Source organism: Staurois parvus, unplaced genomic scaffold (assembly GCF_062004578.1).
Source record: "Staurois parvus isolate SC_StPar_1 unplaced genomic scaffold, SC_StPar_1.0 ptg000021l, whole genome shotgun sequence".
NCBI classification, from domain to species: Eukaryota; Metazoa; Chordata; class Amphibia; order Anura; family Ranidae; genus Staurois; species Staurois parvus.
Window position 1 is genome coordinate 16,082,447 of NW_028317817.1, and position 18,272 is coordinate 16,100,718.

At 42.3% G+C, this 18,272-nt stretch overlaps 1 protein-coding gene across 1 annotated transcript in view; it reads right to left on the reverse strand.

Annotated features, from left to right (window-relative positions):
- The window catches only part of RAB5A (RAB5A, member RAS oncogene family), a 74,071-nt gene that overhangs the window by 6,473 nt on the left and 49,326 nt on the right, over positions 1-18,272 (reverse strand). The window contains exon 3 of the mRNA XM_089691107.1: positions 5,256-5,407. Coding sequence (XP_089547233.1) covers positions 5,256-5,407 — 152 coding nt within the window. The remainder of the gene's footprint in view (positions 1-5,255; positions 5,408-18,272) is intronic.

Below are 18,272 nucleotides of genomic sequence, written 5' to 3' on the forward strand. Positions count from 1 at the left end.
GATTTGTGCAGCGGAGAGGTGGATGGATGCCAACAAGCAATCAAGATCCGCTTTAAAATTCCTCTTAATCTACACACAACATCCACATAAAAGAATTCAGTGACCATTACCATGCCACATATCATATGTCAGAAATTCTGATTGGTCGTCTTACTTAAAAAGTGAACAGTAAAGAATTCGGAAAAATATAAAACACAAACCCCTGAGGATGCGCTGTCGCACAAAACGGCGTTGGATTGCTAGGCGTTATTGTTGGAGGTCGTGCAGCCATTCTGAGTGTCTGGCAGCCCCTTATGTAAGTGAATACACAGGGGTTCTTTGCTTTTATTTGGCTATTTTATCTGTGTATAGATGCACTTTATTCAAACTACTACACTAAGAGATTTGTTGGTGGGTTTTGGAGGATGAAAGTGCATATTCTGACATCTGCTGGAGTGGGATAGGAGGACGATCGACTTTCCTGATACACTGAAGGATCACACCTTGGGAATTTATTATCATACAAGCGCTATTGCTGTTTTTCTAAACAACACCACCTTCTGGTGAGTTTTCATTCTAGCCATTAGTGGAGGTGACACATCTGTTTCTGGATCACTGGGTGAAGATTTATTATACAGTGGACATTGGAACTATTCTATTCAGTTTATCACAGTCCACAATCATTGATTTGAAAACCATTGGACTTATGTATATTTTTTGTTTTATGTTAAATTTATTTTTTCGCACTTGATGGTATTTATGTATTGACATTATTCAATATTTTTGTGTTTAACGCTGCAACTTCTCTTTTTAGTATAGAATTCGGACCATAACCATTGTAAGGGGGAGGCTTTGCTGTTCCCACAACAGTCGTCTTATTATTAGTGGCGCAGAACTCCCAAGCATTCAAAATTCTTAAAAGATTCTAAAGCTGAACTCCAGGCAAATATAAGAAACAAATTAATTCTGCTCTGTATACATTAACCACTTGCCTACTGGGCATTTTCACCCCCTTCCAGCCAGGCCAATTTTCAGTGCTGTTGCAGTTTGAATGACAATTGTGCGGTCATGCAACTCTGCCAATTAAATTTTTTTTTTTTTTTTAGACAGATAGAGCTTTCTTTTGGTGGTATTTTATCACCTCTGGGTTTTACATTTTTTTTTTATATTTTGAACACAAAAAAAAACAAACAAAAAAAAAAAAACACAAACAAAACTTTGTTTAGGTTATAAAGTTTTTCAAATTTTTCTTTCACTGATGTGCGCTTATGAGGCTGCACTGATGGGCGCCGATAGGCTGCACTGATGTAGAGGCACTGATGGACACGGATTGGCACTGATGGGGCTGAAATGGTAAAAACAGGGCACTGTCAGCACTTAGGTAAGGAAATGCAGAGAACACATTTTTTTTACATGTGATCAGCTGTGATTGGACACAGCTGATCACATGGTAAAGAGCCTTTACCCTAATTGGTGATGCGCTGTGTCTGAGGGACACAGCTCTCCACCGATCGGGGGCACGCATGAAAGGCAAGAATGGGAGGACATCATATGATGTGAAGGGTGATACTTCCACTGGAACATTTTTTTTTAACTTAATGCAGCAAATGCATGAAGGTAAAAAATGTTCTGCCTTTAGAAACAAGTTAAGTACATGAATTTAACTTGGCACCAGTGAGGATAGAGCAGAGTGATGACATCATTAGTCTGCCGCTGATCTTTCACTGTCCAGTCAGTAGGCTAGGGGGAGGAAGAGAAGACACTACTGTATTCCTAACTGTAAGTAGTGTTATTATCCACCTGGCTGTGACAGGACTGTGTAAATCTCAGGAATGGATGGACAGAAATACAAAAATTCTTCTAGCAGGTAAAACAGCTGCTGTATACTGTATGTATTTCGAACAGATACTGTATTTTAAACAAGTAATTCAGCTTTTTGAAAGAAGGAACAGTGATTGCAAAGATGAATAATAAATAGTAAAAATGTGAGTCACATGAAAATATAAATCCTACAAGAACTCCTCAAAATGAGTGCTTATTGAAATTATACTATGCGCATTCTAATTGTTCTGCAACTGAAACTACAAAGTAGGAGGTTAACAATGGAGCAAAAATGAGGGTCAAAACATTAGTTAATATGTCTAGCTCTAGAAATGATAAATTAATTAAGCAATGATTAGAACCAAAGTACACATGGCTACGTCAATAGCATTATTTTGAGTATTTAAAGAATCATTCTCATTCAAAGACTTTACAGAGAGGTCCTTTTCTATTACTTGAAAAGAACATGGCATAGGCGGGCAATTCGCTTTTAGGACAGTGTTTATATCTCAGCAAAGGTTTCTCAACTTTTACTTTTCTTAACCTACAATAAATGACTGTGCTGGAAAAACAGACACATTATGTCTGCAGGGACTTAAAAAGCAGCCAAGCATGAAAGCAGCACAGTGCTCAGTCATGGCTAACACTTGCATACAGTGACAATGAACAGGAATAACCTTCATTTAAATGTTTTTTTGACATGGAAGCTCATTGAATTTTCTCTCTCATTAAACATGATTATTAAAAATATCTAATTAAATATAAAATTGGGGAGGTGCTTTTCAAAAAAAAAATTGCTGCATCATCTCTATAAAATGCACTATGCAAGACTTAGCTACACTCCTCTTCTCTTCCCACTGTCCAAGGCTGGCCACTCAGATGTAATGGTAAACCTTCTAAATATTTCCAAATTCTAAACAAGACAGAACTGACTCGTACCGCTGTAACCTTTAACCAATACCCAGACCAATTTTCAGCGCTGTCGCATTTTGAATGACAATTGCGCAATCAGGCAACACTGTACCCATATGAAATGTTTATAATTTTTTTTCACACAAATAGAGCTTTCTTTTGGTGATATTTAATCGCCACTGGGTGTTTTATTTTTTGCACTATAAACAAAAAAAAATACAAAAATAAAAAGCAAACAATTTGAAAAAAAAAAAAAAAACGTTTTTCCTTGTTTCTATTATAAAATTTTGCAAACAGGTAATTTTTCTCCTGCACTGATAGGAGGCACTGATGGACGGCACTGATACTGCACTGCTGGGCACAGATCATCAGGGCAATGGTCAGTGCCGATCTGTTCTCTGACAATTGCTGGCTATCGGCAGTACTTTCCTCACGCTGCGACAATGTGAGCAAAGTGCAGCCAATAACCAGCAACTGTATTTACCCGGTGACCTGCTCTGTCATTGGACACAGCTGATCACGTGGTAAAAGGCTGCTGTGACTGGCCGTTTACTGCATCACATGATCCGCTGTGTCTGTAGGACACAGTGATCAACGGCGGTACACAGGGGGCGTGTTCTGGGATGACGTCCATGGACGTCATCCCAGAACTAGACAACCATGCTGTAGCAGTCTTTCAGCTATAGCACGGTAGGGAAGAGGTTAAACAAAATGTCACATTTGTTATATGTTGCAGTCACTGGCTCAATTAGGCACAAAGTTTACCCTACTCTGAATTTAGCAGAATTTCAATGCAACCAAGAGAGACAAAATTTTATAGGGGTGTCTCTCATGCGTCTCATCCTGTTCCTGCTGCTCTGGTTGAGGAAGGAGTCAAGAGAGATGAATCAATTGCTGATGAGGGACAGGAAAAGTAAGTAATACTTGGAGAATGACATCATCAAGCCTAGTGGGATTACAAGCTGCGAACACTTAGTACACACTTTACAATAGGCAGATAGAATGGTGCTTCCATATTATTAGGATGTCAGCAATAAGTGAGTTTTGGCAGTAAGATGGTCTGACCAAGTACAGTAATTGAATAAAAAACAGAAACCCTGGGCAGGTGGGCTATGCCCCTTGACTGCATTTTCAATTTAATCCACCTTTAAAGTACAACTAAAGAATTTAGAACACCTTTTTAGGTTTGTACTGAAATCTGTGCCCCCATTAGGGAGATTCACCCTCTATTTGTCCTGTTTACCATTATCATCGAAAGTGAAAGTAAAGAAAACCCCAAATATTGAGCTGTCCCCAGAAAAGTAAGAGGGGCACTTTCCAATAGGGACCTAAGGGTTCCCAAGGAATGCCCCTAATTTGCGGGGATTTCCTCACTTCCTATTTTTTTGCCAGTGGGACCCAGATGGCAAAAAAATAAACTGACAAGTTTAATCATCCCATCTCACTCTATCAAAAATGAAAAAAAAAATGTTGCCTTTAGTTGTACTTTATGGTTCACCTATTACAAGACAAAATGGTCTTATTTTATTGTTGGCTACATTTCAAAAGTGCTGGTTGCCTAGGTTTTATAGCTCGTTTATCATATGAAAACTGGAAAGAAAGCAGCATTCCTAATTATGATTGATCTGGGTAACCCAAAAAGAATGAAAGTATAGGGAGATCAATTTTTTGTTTGTTTTTGGCTTTGGATAGAGTAAGGAAAAAGCAGAATCTGTCAGATTTTTATTTTTGTCTTTGCTGGGCTGATTCATGCTCACCATTGATCCTGATGACCACTGTCCACCAAATCCAAACTTTTTGAGTTGGTGACAACTAAGAAGATAGTTTCTTGTTTTGGACAGCTCACATCTAACTTTCTGCTTTGTCTTTGGAACAGAAAGTGATATCTCACAGAAGGAGCAATGATAAAAAAAAAAAAAAACTGATGGGGTGGCATTACATAAACTTACATAAGTAGCATAGCCAAGATTTTATTTATTTTTTTGGTTCAGAATGAGATGGTGTAGGTTTCTCTAAGACCCCGTTCTGTCTTGAGTGTTTTTTTAGCTCGACGCTCAACAAGTAAAATTCCATTATTTCCAATGGCCCCTGTTCACACTTGAGTGTTCGGTCACCTGTAGCAAAACGCTGTCACTCAAAAAAGTACTTGTGCTACTTTTCATGCAGATCTGAGCGTTTTGTCCCCATAGCTTTGAATGGGAAAAGCCTGAACAGTGGGAATGAGTGTTTTTTCAGCTCAAACAGCAGCTATGTCTATTGGCCACAGCAAAACCGCCGAAATGAAAAATGCCTTAAAAAACACGTTTGCAAATCTGCTCAAAGAACCGTTCAAAGATGCCGAGAAAAAAACCCCGAAACACTTGAAAAAGCGCCAGAAAAACACTCCGCTTCGTGAGAATGGAACCTAACAAGTTAATTTATTGTACAGAATCAGTCTTGGAAATAATGATGCATCTATGAACTTCTGAAGATTCTTAATTATATATACATATATATGCAAAAACAAGCCAAATATAAAAGTTGAATGATGAAAGACACAGTACCTCATTTGTGATGTCGTATACAACTATTGCAGCTTGTGCTCCTCTGTAGTACATTGGAGCTAGGCTGTGGTATCGTTCTTGACCAGCTGTGTCCCAGATTTCAAACTTTACTGTTGTATCATCAAGGCAGACAGTCTGGGTAAGAAATGCCGCTATCAAATAAGAGAGAAAAACATTTCATTTTTTTTTTATTTAAAAAAAACTCTAAAAACGTAAGAACTATGATGACAAATTAAAAAAAAAAAAATTATCTGAAGCTTCAATCAAATGCATACACACCTTTTCAAGTTAATATGAGCCTAAGCATACACTTGGAAATGTAACATTATTATACTGGAAATGTTATATATTTATACTGGAATAAGAGAAGCACAAAATTATATTCCTAAATTAAAGGATAGGTTCACCTTTGGGAACATGTCACATGTTCCACCTATTTTTAGGGAGGAACATGTAACATGCTCCCACACCTGTAGCCGCTGTCTGCTCCACTGCACCTAGTGACAACTAGCGGGGGATCTTCTCCCTCTGCTGTCACTATTTAAAGCAAAAGAAAAAAAAACATCACGGCCCTACAGGGCTCTGCCTTCCCAGCTAGGTCATTAACCTCCCTAGCGGTCTGATTATGTCCATATTTCTGTGCTCAAAGCAGTACATTTTTTTTGCATGGAAATATGTATTTTTTTTATTGTAGGCCTGTCATTTTTAGGAATAACTCACTGAAATCTGTCCGAGCAAGAGTCTAGTAAACATCCCGGGTATGTTACAATTTGAAACACAAAATCATAAATTATAATTTAATAAATATAATAAAATTAATACAATAATATAAATCAAACCAAACACACTGAAATTTGAAATATAGCGCCAAGTTCGCACATCACTGAGCAAAGCCGCAAAATCGTTTTCAGTGTCTGACGACGAATTTCCGACACGAATCATTATCACTCAATTCTGCAAGTGGTTCTGATTTACCAACGCTGTTCTCTAGCTGGTCTAAAACCGCTTTTGACATAAAGGGACGCTTTTTGAACGCCATGGATGTTTCTCACTTTCCAGGCAGAAAGAACAGTAAAAATGTAGGCAGGGCACAGGACAAAGCAGTAGGGACAAAATGTATGCGAAATGGTTTGATACAGTAATGTTATACTATGTGATTTTAGTGTATTTAGTGAATGTCACTTTTTGTCATTTTCAAATCTCCCGCCGTTCCGTCCCGACGCTCGCAGGGAACGGAACCCAGATGACAGATGCCGGCATCCGCCGGAGGACATTGCCGGGGACACTGCAGGAGGGACATCGCGGGAGCGCAGGACAAACTTTACCCCGAGCTACACTTGGGAATACTGCCAGGGAGGTTAATTAACCTCTAGCGCTGGCGCCTCCCAGCCCTTTAAGGGGTTTGTGACACTGGGAGGTGGGGTGGGGTTTAGGGTCATGTGACCGACGTGAAAGCGGTCACATTATCAGAACGCTGCCGACAAAGAGTGGCGCTCGGGACCTTTCTGTGAGGCACTGGTAAATGTGCTGGGAGCACGCAGGGCGTGTGCTCTTAGCATGTTTTGTTTACGCACATGTTTTGTTGGCGCCAAGGCCCAGCCGCCGAGAAGGCCGCATATTTGCGTATGCTCAGCGCCAAGGAGTTAAAGAGTTCTGTGGATGGGAATCTACAAGTACCGACAGCGAACTATCATGGCGCTGTTGAGCGCTCTGGTACTGTAGTTCATTGCCTCTGTCAGTGCGTATCTGCCTGCCAATACAAGGTACGAGCAGATATACACGGACAGGTCTGCAGTAGTCCTCCATGGCACTTGCGACATGCTGATCGTGGGTGCAATCCTTTACGGCTCCAAGTAAAAAAAATATTAAAAGCATTTTTTTTTCTGCAAAAAGATGTGCATGTATTATTTTTTTTTTAAAAAAGGTCAACTTATCCTTTAATGTTACCAGGTTGACAATGCAGAGATTCTACAGTATGGATTTTGCATGCAAAAAGTGACCTTTTTAAAAAAGTTATTACATTTTCAAACATTTCATATATTCTCTAAGTTACAGTGCCTATGCAGTTTTTAAAAGTAAAAATATTTAACACATGACAAAAATGGATTCATGAAGCTCTATGGCTTATATAAAAAGGCAATCAGAGCTTGTGCTGCAGAACTTCAAAAAACAGGACATTAAAACTGCTTAACAGTCTACAGAAAATGTGAAAAAAAAAATATTTTTGATTACAAATCTATATATTCACTAGTTATGAAATATTGCCAATTCACAAGTGAGCGATCCTAGCGAAAAGCTGCTGGCATTAGAAAAAAAGAAAGGCGCGACACACCAGCCTTTGAAAAGCAATAAATGAAAAAAACTTAGTGCAGCATTAAATTTAAACTAACACATTTAAAATGTATATATGCGAACCAATCCACATATCAATCAATATATCATATAGCACAATCCACAAATTATAAGTGATTAGATTAATACAATAAATAAAAAGGCCAATCAATATGGTGTGTATCAAATAACAAATGGTGTCCCAATAGTGCAAAAAGAAAGATGGCCAGATTCTTCTTCGCAGCACCACAAACAATGTGCACTCTTCCACCTGTATGCACTCACCAGAAAGTTAAATGGTAATTGCATAAAACAGTCACAGTGATCATTCCTGCGTCTCAACTCCTACTCATCAATTCCAAAGTCCTAAATGGAAAGAGCTCACATCACCGAGCCCACAGAGGTATAAAGTGTAGTAGGTTTGATTTAAAATGGAATAAAACAAAGCTAAATAACCACGTGGATACATCAAATAAAACTGTCCGATCTTACAGCAATGGATGCCGTTCCGAACACTGGACCGGGCGGCGTGACATCAGCACACAAGTTCTCAAAAGCTCTCAACACGTCCTCAGGGGATACGCCCCTGTTGTAATTGTTTACCTTGGCAAATCAACCCATAGAACCATGTTTGTCTGAATATTAGTAAGAGGAGGAAAATATGAAGAACAGAAAGAAGAAAAAAAAAAGGGGGAGGAAAGAGGGATAAAGGAAGCAGAGCATGAAGCTAGGGAAAGGGTACAGAAATTGGAGCAGGGGAGCATCCAACATGCTCCCTAAGGTGATGCAACTCAGAAGCATTTAAAAGTTTACTTAAACAGCAATGTAACAGATTAGCGCTTTCGTGTGTATGCGTGTGAGAGATATGTAACCAGGAAGCCCAAGTCTTATTGTGGTGAGTAAGGCAAGCTACAGACAGTTCCTACAACCACGTGTCAGTGTTGATGGGGGAATCCCTCCCGCCGAGCCATTGTGGTCTCCCGGTGGCGGGGCGGGGGGAAATGGGGGGGGTTGTAGACATCCCTGGGAAAAGACAGTAATTATTGCTAGTGGCCGCAAGTACCCAAGTAAAACCCGTCAGACTTGGTTGTACCAAAGTTGATCAATCAACTTTGATGCATTCAGCCTGCCCATACATGGTTTGGGAAACTGACCGATACTCGAACAGTCGATGGCTAGCTTAACGCTATCCTGAGTAAAACGTATAATTTCTCCCATAATTGCCATTTTGTTAATGTGGGGAAACCATTCCACAAATTGTAGGTGGCTGTGATTTCCTCCAGTAAAACCGGGACACACAGTCTGGCCCTGCACACAATATGCATTGCTGGGGATTTCAAATATTAACTGCCTCCCGCCCACCATATAAGGAAATGACGGGCGCAAGGTGTTTCTCTCGTTCTGGGAGGACGTCATATGACGTCCTTCCACTCTAACCGCACATGCGGACACAGCGCATCACTGATCAATGGAAAGAGCCGAAGATGTTGGCTCGGTCATGTGATCAGCTGTTTCCAATCACAGCTGATCGCATGTAAATAGGGAAATGCCAGTTATCAGCATTTCTCTCCTCACGAGCTGTCACGCTGAACAGTGTGCTCTGATGATCAGTGTATCCCCAGCAGTGCCACCTATCTGTGTCCATCAATGCCACCTGCCAGTGCCCATCAGTGCCACATCAATGCCTACCAGTGCACATTAATGCCACATATTAGTGCCCATCTGAGCTGTCAGTGCCCCCTTATCAGTGCTGCCTGCCAGTGCCCCCTTATCAGTGCCTCCTCATCAGTGACCATCTCTGCATACTCAGTGCACATCAGTGGAGAAAAATCACTTATTTACAAAATTTTATAACAAAAAAAACTTTTAAAAATTTTCAGTTTTTGGTTTGTTTAGCAAAAAATAAAAAAAAAACAAAAAGGTCATTAAATACCACAAAAAGAAAGCTCTGTCTCAAAAAACGATAAAAATTTCACATGGTTGCATGACCACGCAATTGTCAAAGTGTTACAGCGCTGAGAGCTGAAAATTGGCCTGGACAGGAAGGGGGTATAAGTGCCCAGTAGGCAAGTGGTTAATGTTTAGACCAGTGTTTCTCAACTCCAGTCCTCATGGACCCCCAACAGGTCATGTTTTCAGGATTTCCATTATTTTGCACAGGTGATTTGATCAGTTTCACTGCCTTAGTAATTACGACAGCTGTTTCATCTGAGGGAAATACTGAAAACATGACCTGTTGGGGGTCCATGAGGACTGGAGTTGAGAAACACTGGTTTAGACAGACTGGTATGGCGTAGCAAGTACTGGGCAGGTGTAAAATATGATCAGCAGCCCATAACAGACAAAATTATGTGATGAACCTCTCCCCAAAATGGGCTTAAAGAGAGGAACCTCCACCAAACAGGAATCAGGGTTCCCACATTTGCACTGCAGCACCAGCATTTATCAGTAACTGCAAGACAGTATGTATTGCAGACTGCATTAAAACCGTTCTCTTGCACATTTGATGTTCAAGGAGCTTTTGTGTGTCATCATGTGGATTGAGTCCCAAATCTCATTTCCATTGGAAGCCAAGTTTCAAAATAAGAGAGTTGAAAGAAATCATGTGTTTTTGGGGAGTACATGACATCCATACTGGTTCGAAGGGGGATGAGGTTTCTGGTTTAACAAGGTCTCCATTTTTTTTTTCTTGTAATCCCTGATGGTAAAAATAAAGAACATATACTAAACCAGTACACATTTCCTTAAACCCCCCCCCCCCCCCAAAAAAAAACCCACAAAGAATGTAATGCATTTTTGATGCATTTTGCATTTTTTAATCTGCCCAATAACAAATTGGCCAAAATTGGATCACACGCAAATTACATAGTTGTGAACCAACCCTTAAAGCAGCCACATTTAGCTTTTTTTCTGAACATGCTAATTGCCTGCCTGTGTCTCTACCAAAGGAAAAAAAATGCCTTTAACATCTGATGGTAGCCCTGGTGAAAAGCAGACTTTCTAGCCTTGTGCATCATAGAAATATCATATGCAGAGATGCCCCTCTCCCTTAGAACCTGGGCTTCAACAGCCATTCTGATTCCAGTAATTATAATAAACCGTTTACTCTTCCTAGGTCCTAGAAGAGGATACACGGCTATTATTTGAAAGCAGAAGTAAGGAGGTTTAACCTTAGATTGTAGAAAGGATTCTTTACTACTAAAGCAGTAAAAACATGGAACTTCCTCTCCCAGGATATGGTGCTAGCCGATAGTGTCAACAACTTCAAAGAGGAGGTCTTTGTCAGAACATATAGGAATAGACTTGTTAGAACATAAAATCACACACACACACACACACACACACACACACACACACACACACACACACACACACACACACACACACACACACACACACACACGGATGGACCGGTGTCTTTTCAACCTTATAAAAGTACAACTATACCATTAAAGCCAGTAACAAAGAAGCAGAAAATCAGCCTCCCAATTGTCTATGCCTTGAATGTACACCGCGGAGAAGAGTGGAATGTGAAGTTCTGCTCAGGAAAGGATCCAAGCTACACCTCTTGTCACAGCAAGACTTCTCGTTTCATGCAATGGTTTATGTACACTGCCAGAAGGTTGCTGAATTAATAGAGATTATGCAGCTCTCCTAATAGATGGATCCAAAGCTGAAGGGATAGTCAAACCACCTAAATTTCCAAAATGTTTATCAGGAAATGAGATTCCTCTAGCAACCAAGTCCTCAGCACCAACAAGTTGCTTAGGACTCCTACCCAGCCCAACAGGTTGGTGTCTGTTGTGAGACTCTTCCCAATAATGGAAAGAAAGTGCTTCTGCATTCTCAGAGCTGGATTCCAGAGCCACCAAGACAGGGATAGTCCTCTCCTTGGCATAACTGAATTGGCCTGCCCTGAGACCTATTGATGTGTCTCATGATGACAGAATACTATGTTGCAGATGTCTGGAGTGAAATTTGACAAATAAAGCCACTCAAAAAGGAGTATAAATGTTAGTTGCAAGATGCTCATGCAAAGATGGAGAGAGAAAGAGGCTCAAACTCATCAATGCAGAAGCTATCCAACTCTAAGACTGAAGAGTCTGAAGCATTCCTGAGGAAAGAGCACTCTGGCCTGAGATGTGTACAAGACCAGACTCAGATACTCCAAGGAACAAGCTTGTCTGGCAACAATTTGTAAAGGTTCAAGTTCCACCCAAACCTTCAACATCTGCCGACAGAGCCCCCACTGACTGTTCCCTTAACTGGATGTCCTCTGAATATCCCACAGTGGAGATCCCACAAGAGCAGAACAGGGCCAACAATTTGATGAACGTTTGAGGGGCAGAAGATAGGCCGAATGGAAGGGCCACAAGCCTGTAGTGCAGTGGTCCTACAAGAAACATCAGATAATGCTGGTGTGCTGAAAAAATTGGCACATGCAAGTAAGCACCTTATGTTCACAGAAGCCATAAAATGTCCCTAATGACAGATCTGGTCAATTTCATCTGGCATTTGTGAGCCCAAGTGTAGACATTCTAGGCTTTGAGGTCCAAGATTGGGGTAATGCCCCCTTTGGGTTTTGGGACCATAAACAGGTTGGTTTAAACTCCTGGAATGGTTCCAAAGCAGGGACTGGAGATATAACATCTCAGTCCAGAAGGTCCGAGAAAGCCTGATGGAGATCTGCCAGTCTGTAAGGACACAGAGGAAGGTTTGAAAGTGAGGAGGGGGCAAGGAAAGTTATTCAAGTTCGTAGCCCTGGGACACCCACCTATTGCTCCAAGGTATGTGTATTGCAACCTGTCAAAACTTCTTCAAAGGTCAACAGACATCCCTCTACTCTGAAAAGTGGTTGCATGCCATCATGAGGAGGGTTTGCCTGAGGATCAGACAGATGTGGAGCCCCAGATTTTGTGGGTGGATGGGGAGCCAAGCTTGAAGGGCTTTCATGTTGAAGTCCAAGGAGTGGAGAAATGAAAGACACTACGTCTCCATCTGCTCTTTAGGCTTCTTTTGCTGGGGAAGATAAATTATCTTGCTGACAGTGACATCCTAGATAAGAACATCTACAACTGGTTTGAATAGGTGCTATCCCTCAAAGACCATGCGGGTTAAACACTGCAGGACAGCTTCAATGCTTCAAGACAGTTTCACCATCCAACACTTGACCAGAAACACATGCACAGAGAGGAAACACATGCAAGAAATACAACTGGGGGCTTCCAACCATCACAGCTAAAATTTAATACCACAGCCATCTGCTCCAAATGTTCAATGAAAGGGAGGTAAAAAGCAGCAGTGGTTAGATCTCCTTTAAGTGATTCTGACTAATTACACATGATAAGAATAGGACTGGCCAAACAGAACAGAATTCTGGAAAGGTCTTCCAACCACTTATTAATAGGGTCTTTAAAAGTAAATGCATCCAATGGAATAATGATCACCTTGTTGAGGTGGGACATGGCCAGATCCATAGAGAAACTACTAATGAACAAAATCTGCAAAAATGCATACAAAGCCAGCTAATCCTCAGGGACCGCATGGCCATAATACAACCCCTGGCAAAAAGTATGGAATGATCCCTCTTGGAAAATGTTCAAAGCAATTGTTTACTTGTGTAAAAAAAAAAAAAAAAGAAAACTGTAGTCAATTGAAGTTTTTGCAGATCAAGCAGAGGAAAAAAATATTTAAAATCACTCAATTCTGAGGAAAATATTATGGAATCACCATGTACTTTGTAGTTCTAAAACAGACATCTGCTAATTAGTCTGCAGTTTAAAAAAAAAAAAAAAAAAAAAGTGCTTGCGATGAGCTGTTGCACCAAGCTGATTGACATGAATCATGGCTCCAACATGAGAGATGTCAGGTGAAACAAAGGAGAGGATTATAAAACTTCTTCAAGAAGGTAAATCATCACAGAATGTTGCAAAAGATGTTGGTCGTTCCCAGTGAGCTGAGTCTAGAATCTGGACCAAGATCAAATCAAATTGGAAGGTTGTAAAAGGAAAGCGTACTGGTAGTCCAAGGAAGACAAAGCGTCAATATAGAAAACTTAAAGCAATATGCCTTGAAAACAGAAAATGCACAACAAAACAAATGAGGAATAAATGGGCAGAAAGTGGAGTCAATGTCTGTGACCGAACTGGAAGACACTGCCTAAAGGAAATGGGATTTACATACAGAAAAGCCAAATGAAAACCATTATTAACACCTAGACAGAAGAAAATCAAGGTTATAGTGGGCTAAAGAAAAGCAATCATGGACTGTGGATGACTGGGATATTCAGTGATGATTACGAATCTGCATTGGGCAGGGTGATGATGCTGGAATGTTTGTTTGGATCCGTTCCAATGAAATGTATAGAGATGACTGCCTAATGAAAACATGCAAATTTCCACAATCATTGATGATATGGGGTTGCATGTCAGGTAAAAGGAACGGGGGAGATTACAGTCATTAAATCCTCAATAAATGCACAAGTTTATATTGAGATTTTGGACACTTTTCTTATTCCATCAAATGAAAGGGTGTTTGGTGATGATGACATTTTTCAGGATAACACATCTTGCCATAGGGCAAAAGCAGTGAAAACTTTCCTTCATGAAAGCCATAATGTCAATGGCATGGCTTACAAATAGTCCGGACTTCAATCCAACTGAAAATCTATGGAGGAAATGAAAGAACATGACAAGGCTCTAACCTACAAAATTGATCTGGCAACTGCAATAAGAGACAGTTGGAGCCGGAATTACGAAGAATATGGTTTGTCAATAGTTAAATCCATGCCTCAGAGAATTCAAGCAGGTATAAAAGCCAAAGGTGGTGCAACAAAGTACTAGTGGTGTACTGTAGTGTTTTTTTCATTATTCCATAGTATGTTACTCAGAATTGAATGATTCCATATTTTTTTTTCAGAAAAAAACAGTTGCAACTGACTACAATTTTCTTTTTTAAGTGCTTCTTAAAGCCAATTTGGAATGCTAAATGAAAATAGTTTTGAGGCATGTCTGTGATTAGTTTTTTTTCTAAGCATTTAAACAACTGAATGAACATTTTCCAAGAGTGGTGATTCCATACTTTTTGCCAGGGGTTGTAAAAACATCAGCCAAGGGGCAGAGGACCAAGCTACACCTGACAGAGGAAAGGAGGGGAAACTAACAATAGAGGACAGCATGTCTCCAGGGCTAGATCATAGAACTTAAAATGTTCAGTTTTCCATGACCGATTCCCATTTAATACTGTTGTTATACAACACCTGCAACAGAGTAGGACAAAGCATATAAAAAAAATTACAAAGTCTCAAACACTTTATATACAGGATTCTAAATGTGCTGCATTTTTCAATAAAGAACAGGTTTTTCAATTACTGTGGAAAAAAAGGTTAGTGTACAAAATGATTAACAATGATGTGCTTGTATCTATAGTTTTATGCTAAAGTTTGGACATCCCTAACCAAATTGCATATTTGGTTGCTTTAGTAAAGCAAACATAGTAAATACCTACTGTAGGAATAACAGTTAAAAAAACAATATGCGAAAATAGTAGAGAGCTACGGCCCTCAACAGAATCAACCTACAGCAACCAGAACTTCCATAACATACAGTGCATTAAAGACAGGCCATATCTTATCTTAGAATTAGTGGTGCACCGAAATGAAAATTCTGCAAAAATTCGGCCAAAACCGAAAATTCAAAATGCACTTGGCTGAAAACCGAAATGCAGTTTTTAAAAATGAATATATATTTTTTTGAAAAAAATACTGATAAAAAAACAAAACAATATATACCGTATTTTCCGGCGTATAAGACGACTGGGCGTATAAGACGACCCCCTACTTTTCCTGTTAAAATATAGGGTTTGGGCTATACTCGCCGTATAAGACTACCCCTCTTCCAACGCACACCAAATAAAAATGAAAAAACATCAGATTTGATTTCAATATGGTATGGTATTTCAGTATGGTATTCCAATGATGGGGTGCTATTCCTCCCACTGACACCAATGATGGGGCACTATTTCATCCACTGATACCAATGATGGGACACTATTCCTCCCACTGACACCAATGATGGTGCCCCATCATTAGTGTTAGTGTGTGAGGAATAGTGCCCCATCATTAGTCAGTGGGAGGAATAGTGCCCCATCATTAGTCAGTGGGAGGAATAGTGCCCCATCATTGGTGTCAGTGGGAGGAATCGTGCCCCACCACTGGTATCAGTGGGAGGAATAGTGCCCCACCACTGGTATCAGTGGGAGGAATAGTGCCCCACCACTGGTATCAGTGGGAGGAATAGTGCCCCATCGTTGGTGTCAGTGGGAGGAATAGTGCCCCATCGTTGGTGTCAGTGGGAGGAATAGTGCCCCATCGTTGGTGTCAGTGGGAGAAATAGTGCCCCATCGTTGGTGTCAGTGGGAGAAATAGTGCCCCATCGTTGGTGTCAGTGGGAGAAATAGTGCCCCATCGTTGGTGTCAGTGGGAGAAATAGTGCCCCATCGTTGGTGTCAGTGGGAGAAATAGTGCCCCATCGTTGGTGTCAGTGGGAGAAATAGTGCCCCATCGTTGGTGTCAGTGGGAGAAATAGTGCCCCATCGTTGGTGTCAGTGGGAGAAATAGTGCCCCATCGTTGGTGTCAGTGGGAGAAATAGTGCCCCATCGTTGGTGTCAGTGGGAGAAATAGTGCCCCATCGTTGGTGTCAGTGGGAGAAATAGTGCCCCATCGTTGGTGTCAGTGGGAGAAATAGTGCCCCATCGTTGGTGTCAGTGGGAGAAATAGTGCCCCATCGTTGGTGTCAGTGGGAGAAATAGTGCCCCATCGTTGGTGTCAGTGGGAGAAATAGTGCCCCATCGTTGGTGTCAGTGGGAGAAATAGTGCCCCATCGTTGGTGTCAGTGGGGAGGAGGAATAGTGCCCCACCGTTGGTGTCAGTGGGGAGGAGGAATAGTGCCCCATCGTTGGTGTCAGTGGGGAGGAGGAATAGTGCCCCACCGTTGGTGTCAGTGGGGAGGAGGAATAGTGCCCCATCGTTGGTGTCAGTGGGGAGGAGGAATAGTGCCCCATCGTTGGTGTCAGTGGGGAGGAGGAATAGTGCCCCATCGTTGGTGTCAGTGGGGAGGAGGAATAGTGCCCCATCGTTGGTGTCAGTGGGGAGGAGGAATAGTGCCCCATCGTTGGTGTCAGTGGGGAGGAGGAATAGTGCCCCATCGTTGGTGTCAGTGGGGAGGAGGAATAGTGCCCCATCGTTGGTGTCAGTGGGGAGGAGGAATAGTGCCCCATCGTTGGTGTCAGTGGGGAGGAGGAATAGTGCCCCATCGTTGGTGTCAGTGGGGAGGAGGAATAGTGCCCCATCGTTGGTGTCAGTGGGGAGGAGGAATAGTGCCCCATCGTTGGTGTCAGTGGGGAGGAGGAATAGTGCCCCATCGTTGGTGTCAGTGGGGAGGAGGAATAGTGCCCCATCGTTGGTGTCAGTGGGGAGGAGGAATAGTGCCCCATCGTTGGTGTCAGTGGGGAGGAGGAATAGTGCCCCATCGTTGGTGTCAGTGGGGAGGAGGAATAGTGCCCCATCGTTGGTGTCAGTGGGGAGGAGGAATAGTGCCCCATCGTTGGTGTCAGTGGGGAGGAGGAATAGTGCCCCATCGTTGGTGTCAGTGGGGAGGAGGAATAGTGCCCCATCGTTGGTGTCAGTGGGGAGGAGGAATAGTGCCCCATCGTTGGTGTCAGTGGGGAGGAGGAATAGTGCCCCATCGTTGGTGTCAGTGGGGAGGAGGAATAGTGCCTCATCGTTGGTGTCAGTGGGGAGGAGGAATAGTGCCTCATCGTTGGTGTCAGTGGGGAGGAGGAATAGTGCCTCATCGTTGGTGTCAGTGGGAGAGGAACAGTGCCTCATCGTTGGTGTCAGTGGGAGAGGAACAGTGCCTCATCGTTGGTGTCAGTGGGAGAGGAACAGTGCCTCATCGTTGGTGTCAGTGGGAGAGGAACAGTGCCTCATCGTTGGTGTCAGTGGGAGAGGAACAGTGCCTCATCGTTGGTGTCAGTGGGAGAGGAACAGTGCCTCATCGTTGGTGTCAGTGGGAGAGGAACAGTGCCTCATCGTTGGTGTCAGTGGGAGAGGAACAGTGCCTCATCGTTGGTGTCAGTGGGAGAGGAACAGTGCCTCATCGTTGGTGTCAGTGGGAGAGGAACAGTGCCTCATCGTTGGTGTCAGTGGGAGAGGAACAGTGCCTCATCGTTGGTGTCAGTGGGAGAGGAACAGTGCCTCATCGTTGGTGTCAGTGGGAGAGGAACAGTGCCTCATCGTTGGTGTCAGTGGGAGAGGAACAGTGCCTCATCGTTGGTGTCAGTGGGAGAGGAACAGTGCCTCATCGTTGGTGTCAGTGGGAGAGGAACAGTGCCTCATCGTTGGTGTCAGTGGGAGAGGAACAGTGCCTCATCGTTGGTGTCAGTGGGAGAGGAACAGTGCCTCATCGTTGGTGTCAGTGGGAGAGGAACAGTGCCTCATCGTTGGTGTCAGTGGGAGAGGAACAGTGCCTCATCGTTGGTGTCAGTGGGAGAGGAACAGTGCCTCATCGTTGGTGTCAGTGGGAGAGGAACAGTGCCTCATCGTTGGTGTCAGTGGGAGAGGAACAGTGCCTCATCGTTGGTGTCAGTGGGAGAGGAACAGTGCCTCATCGTTGGTGTCAGTGGGA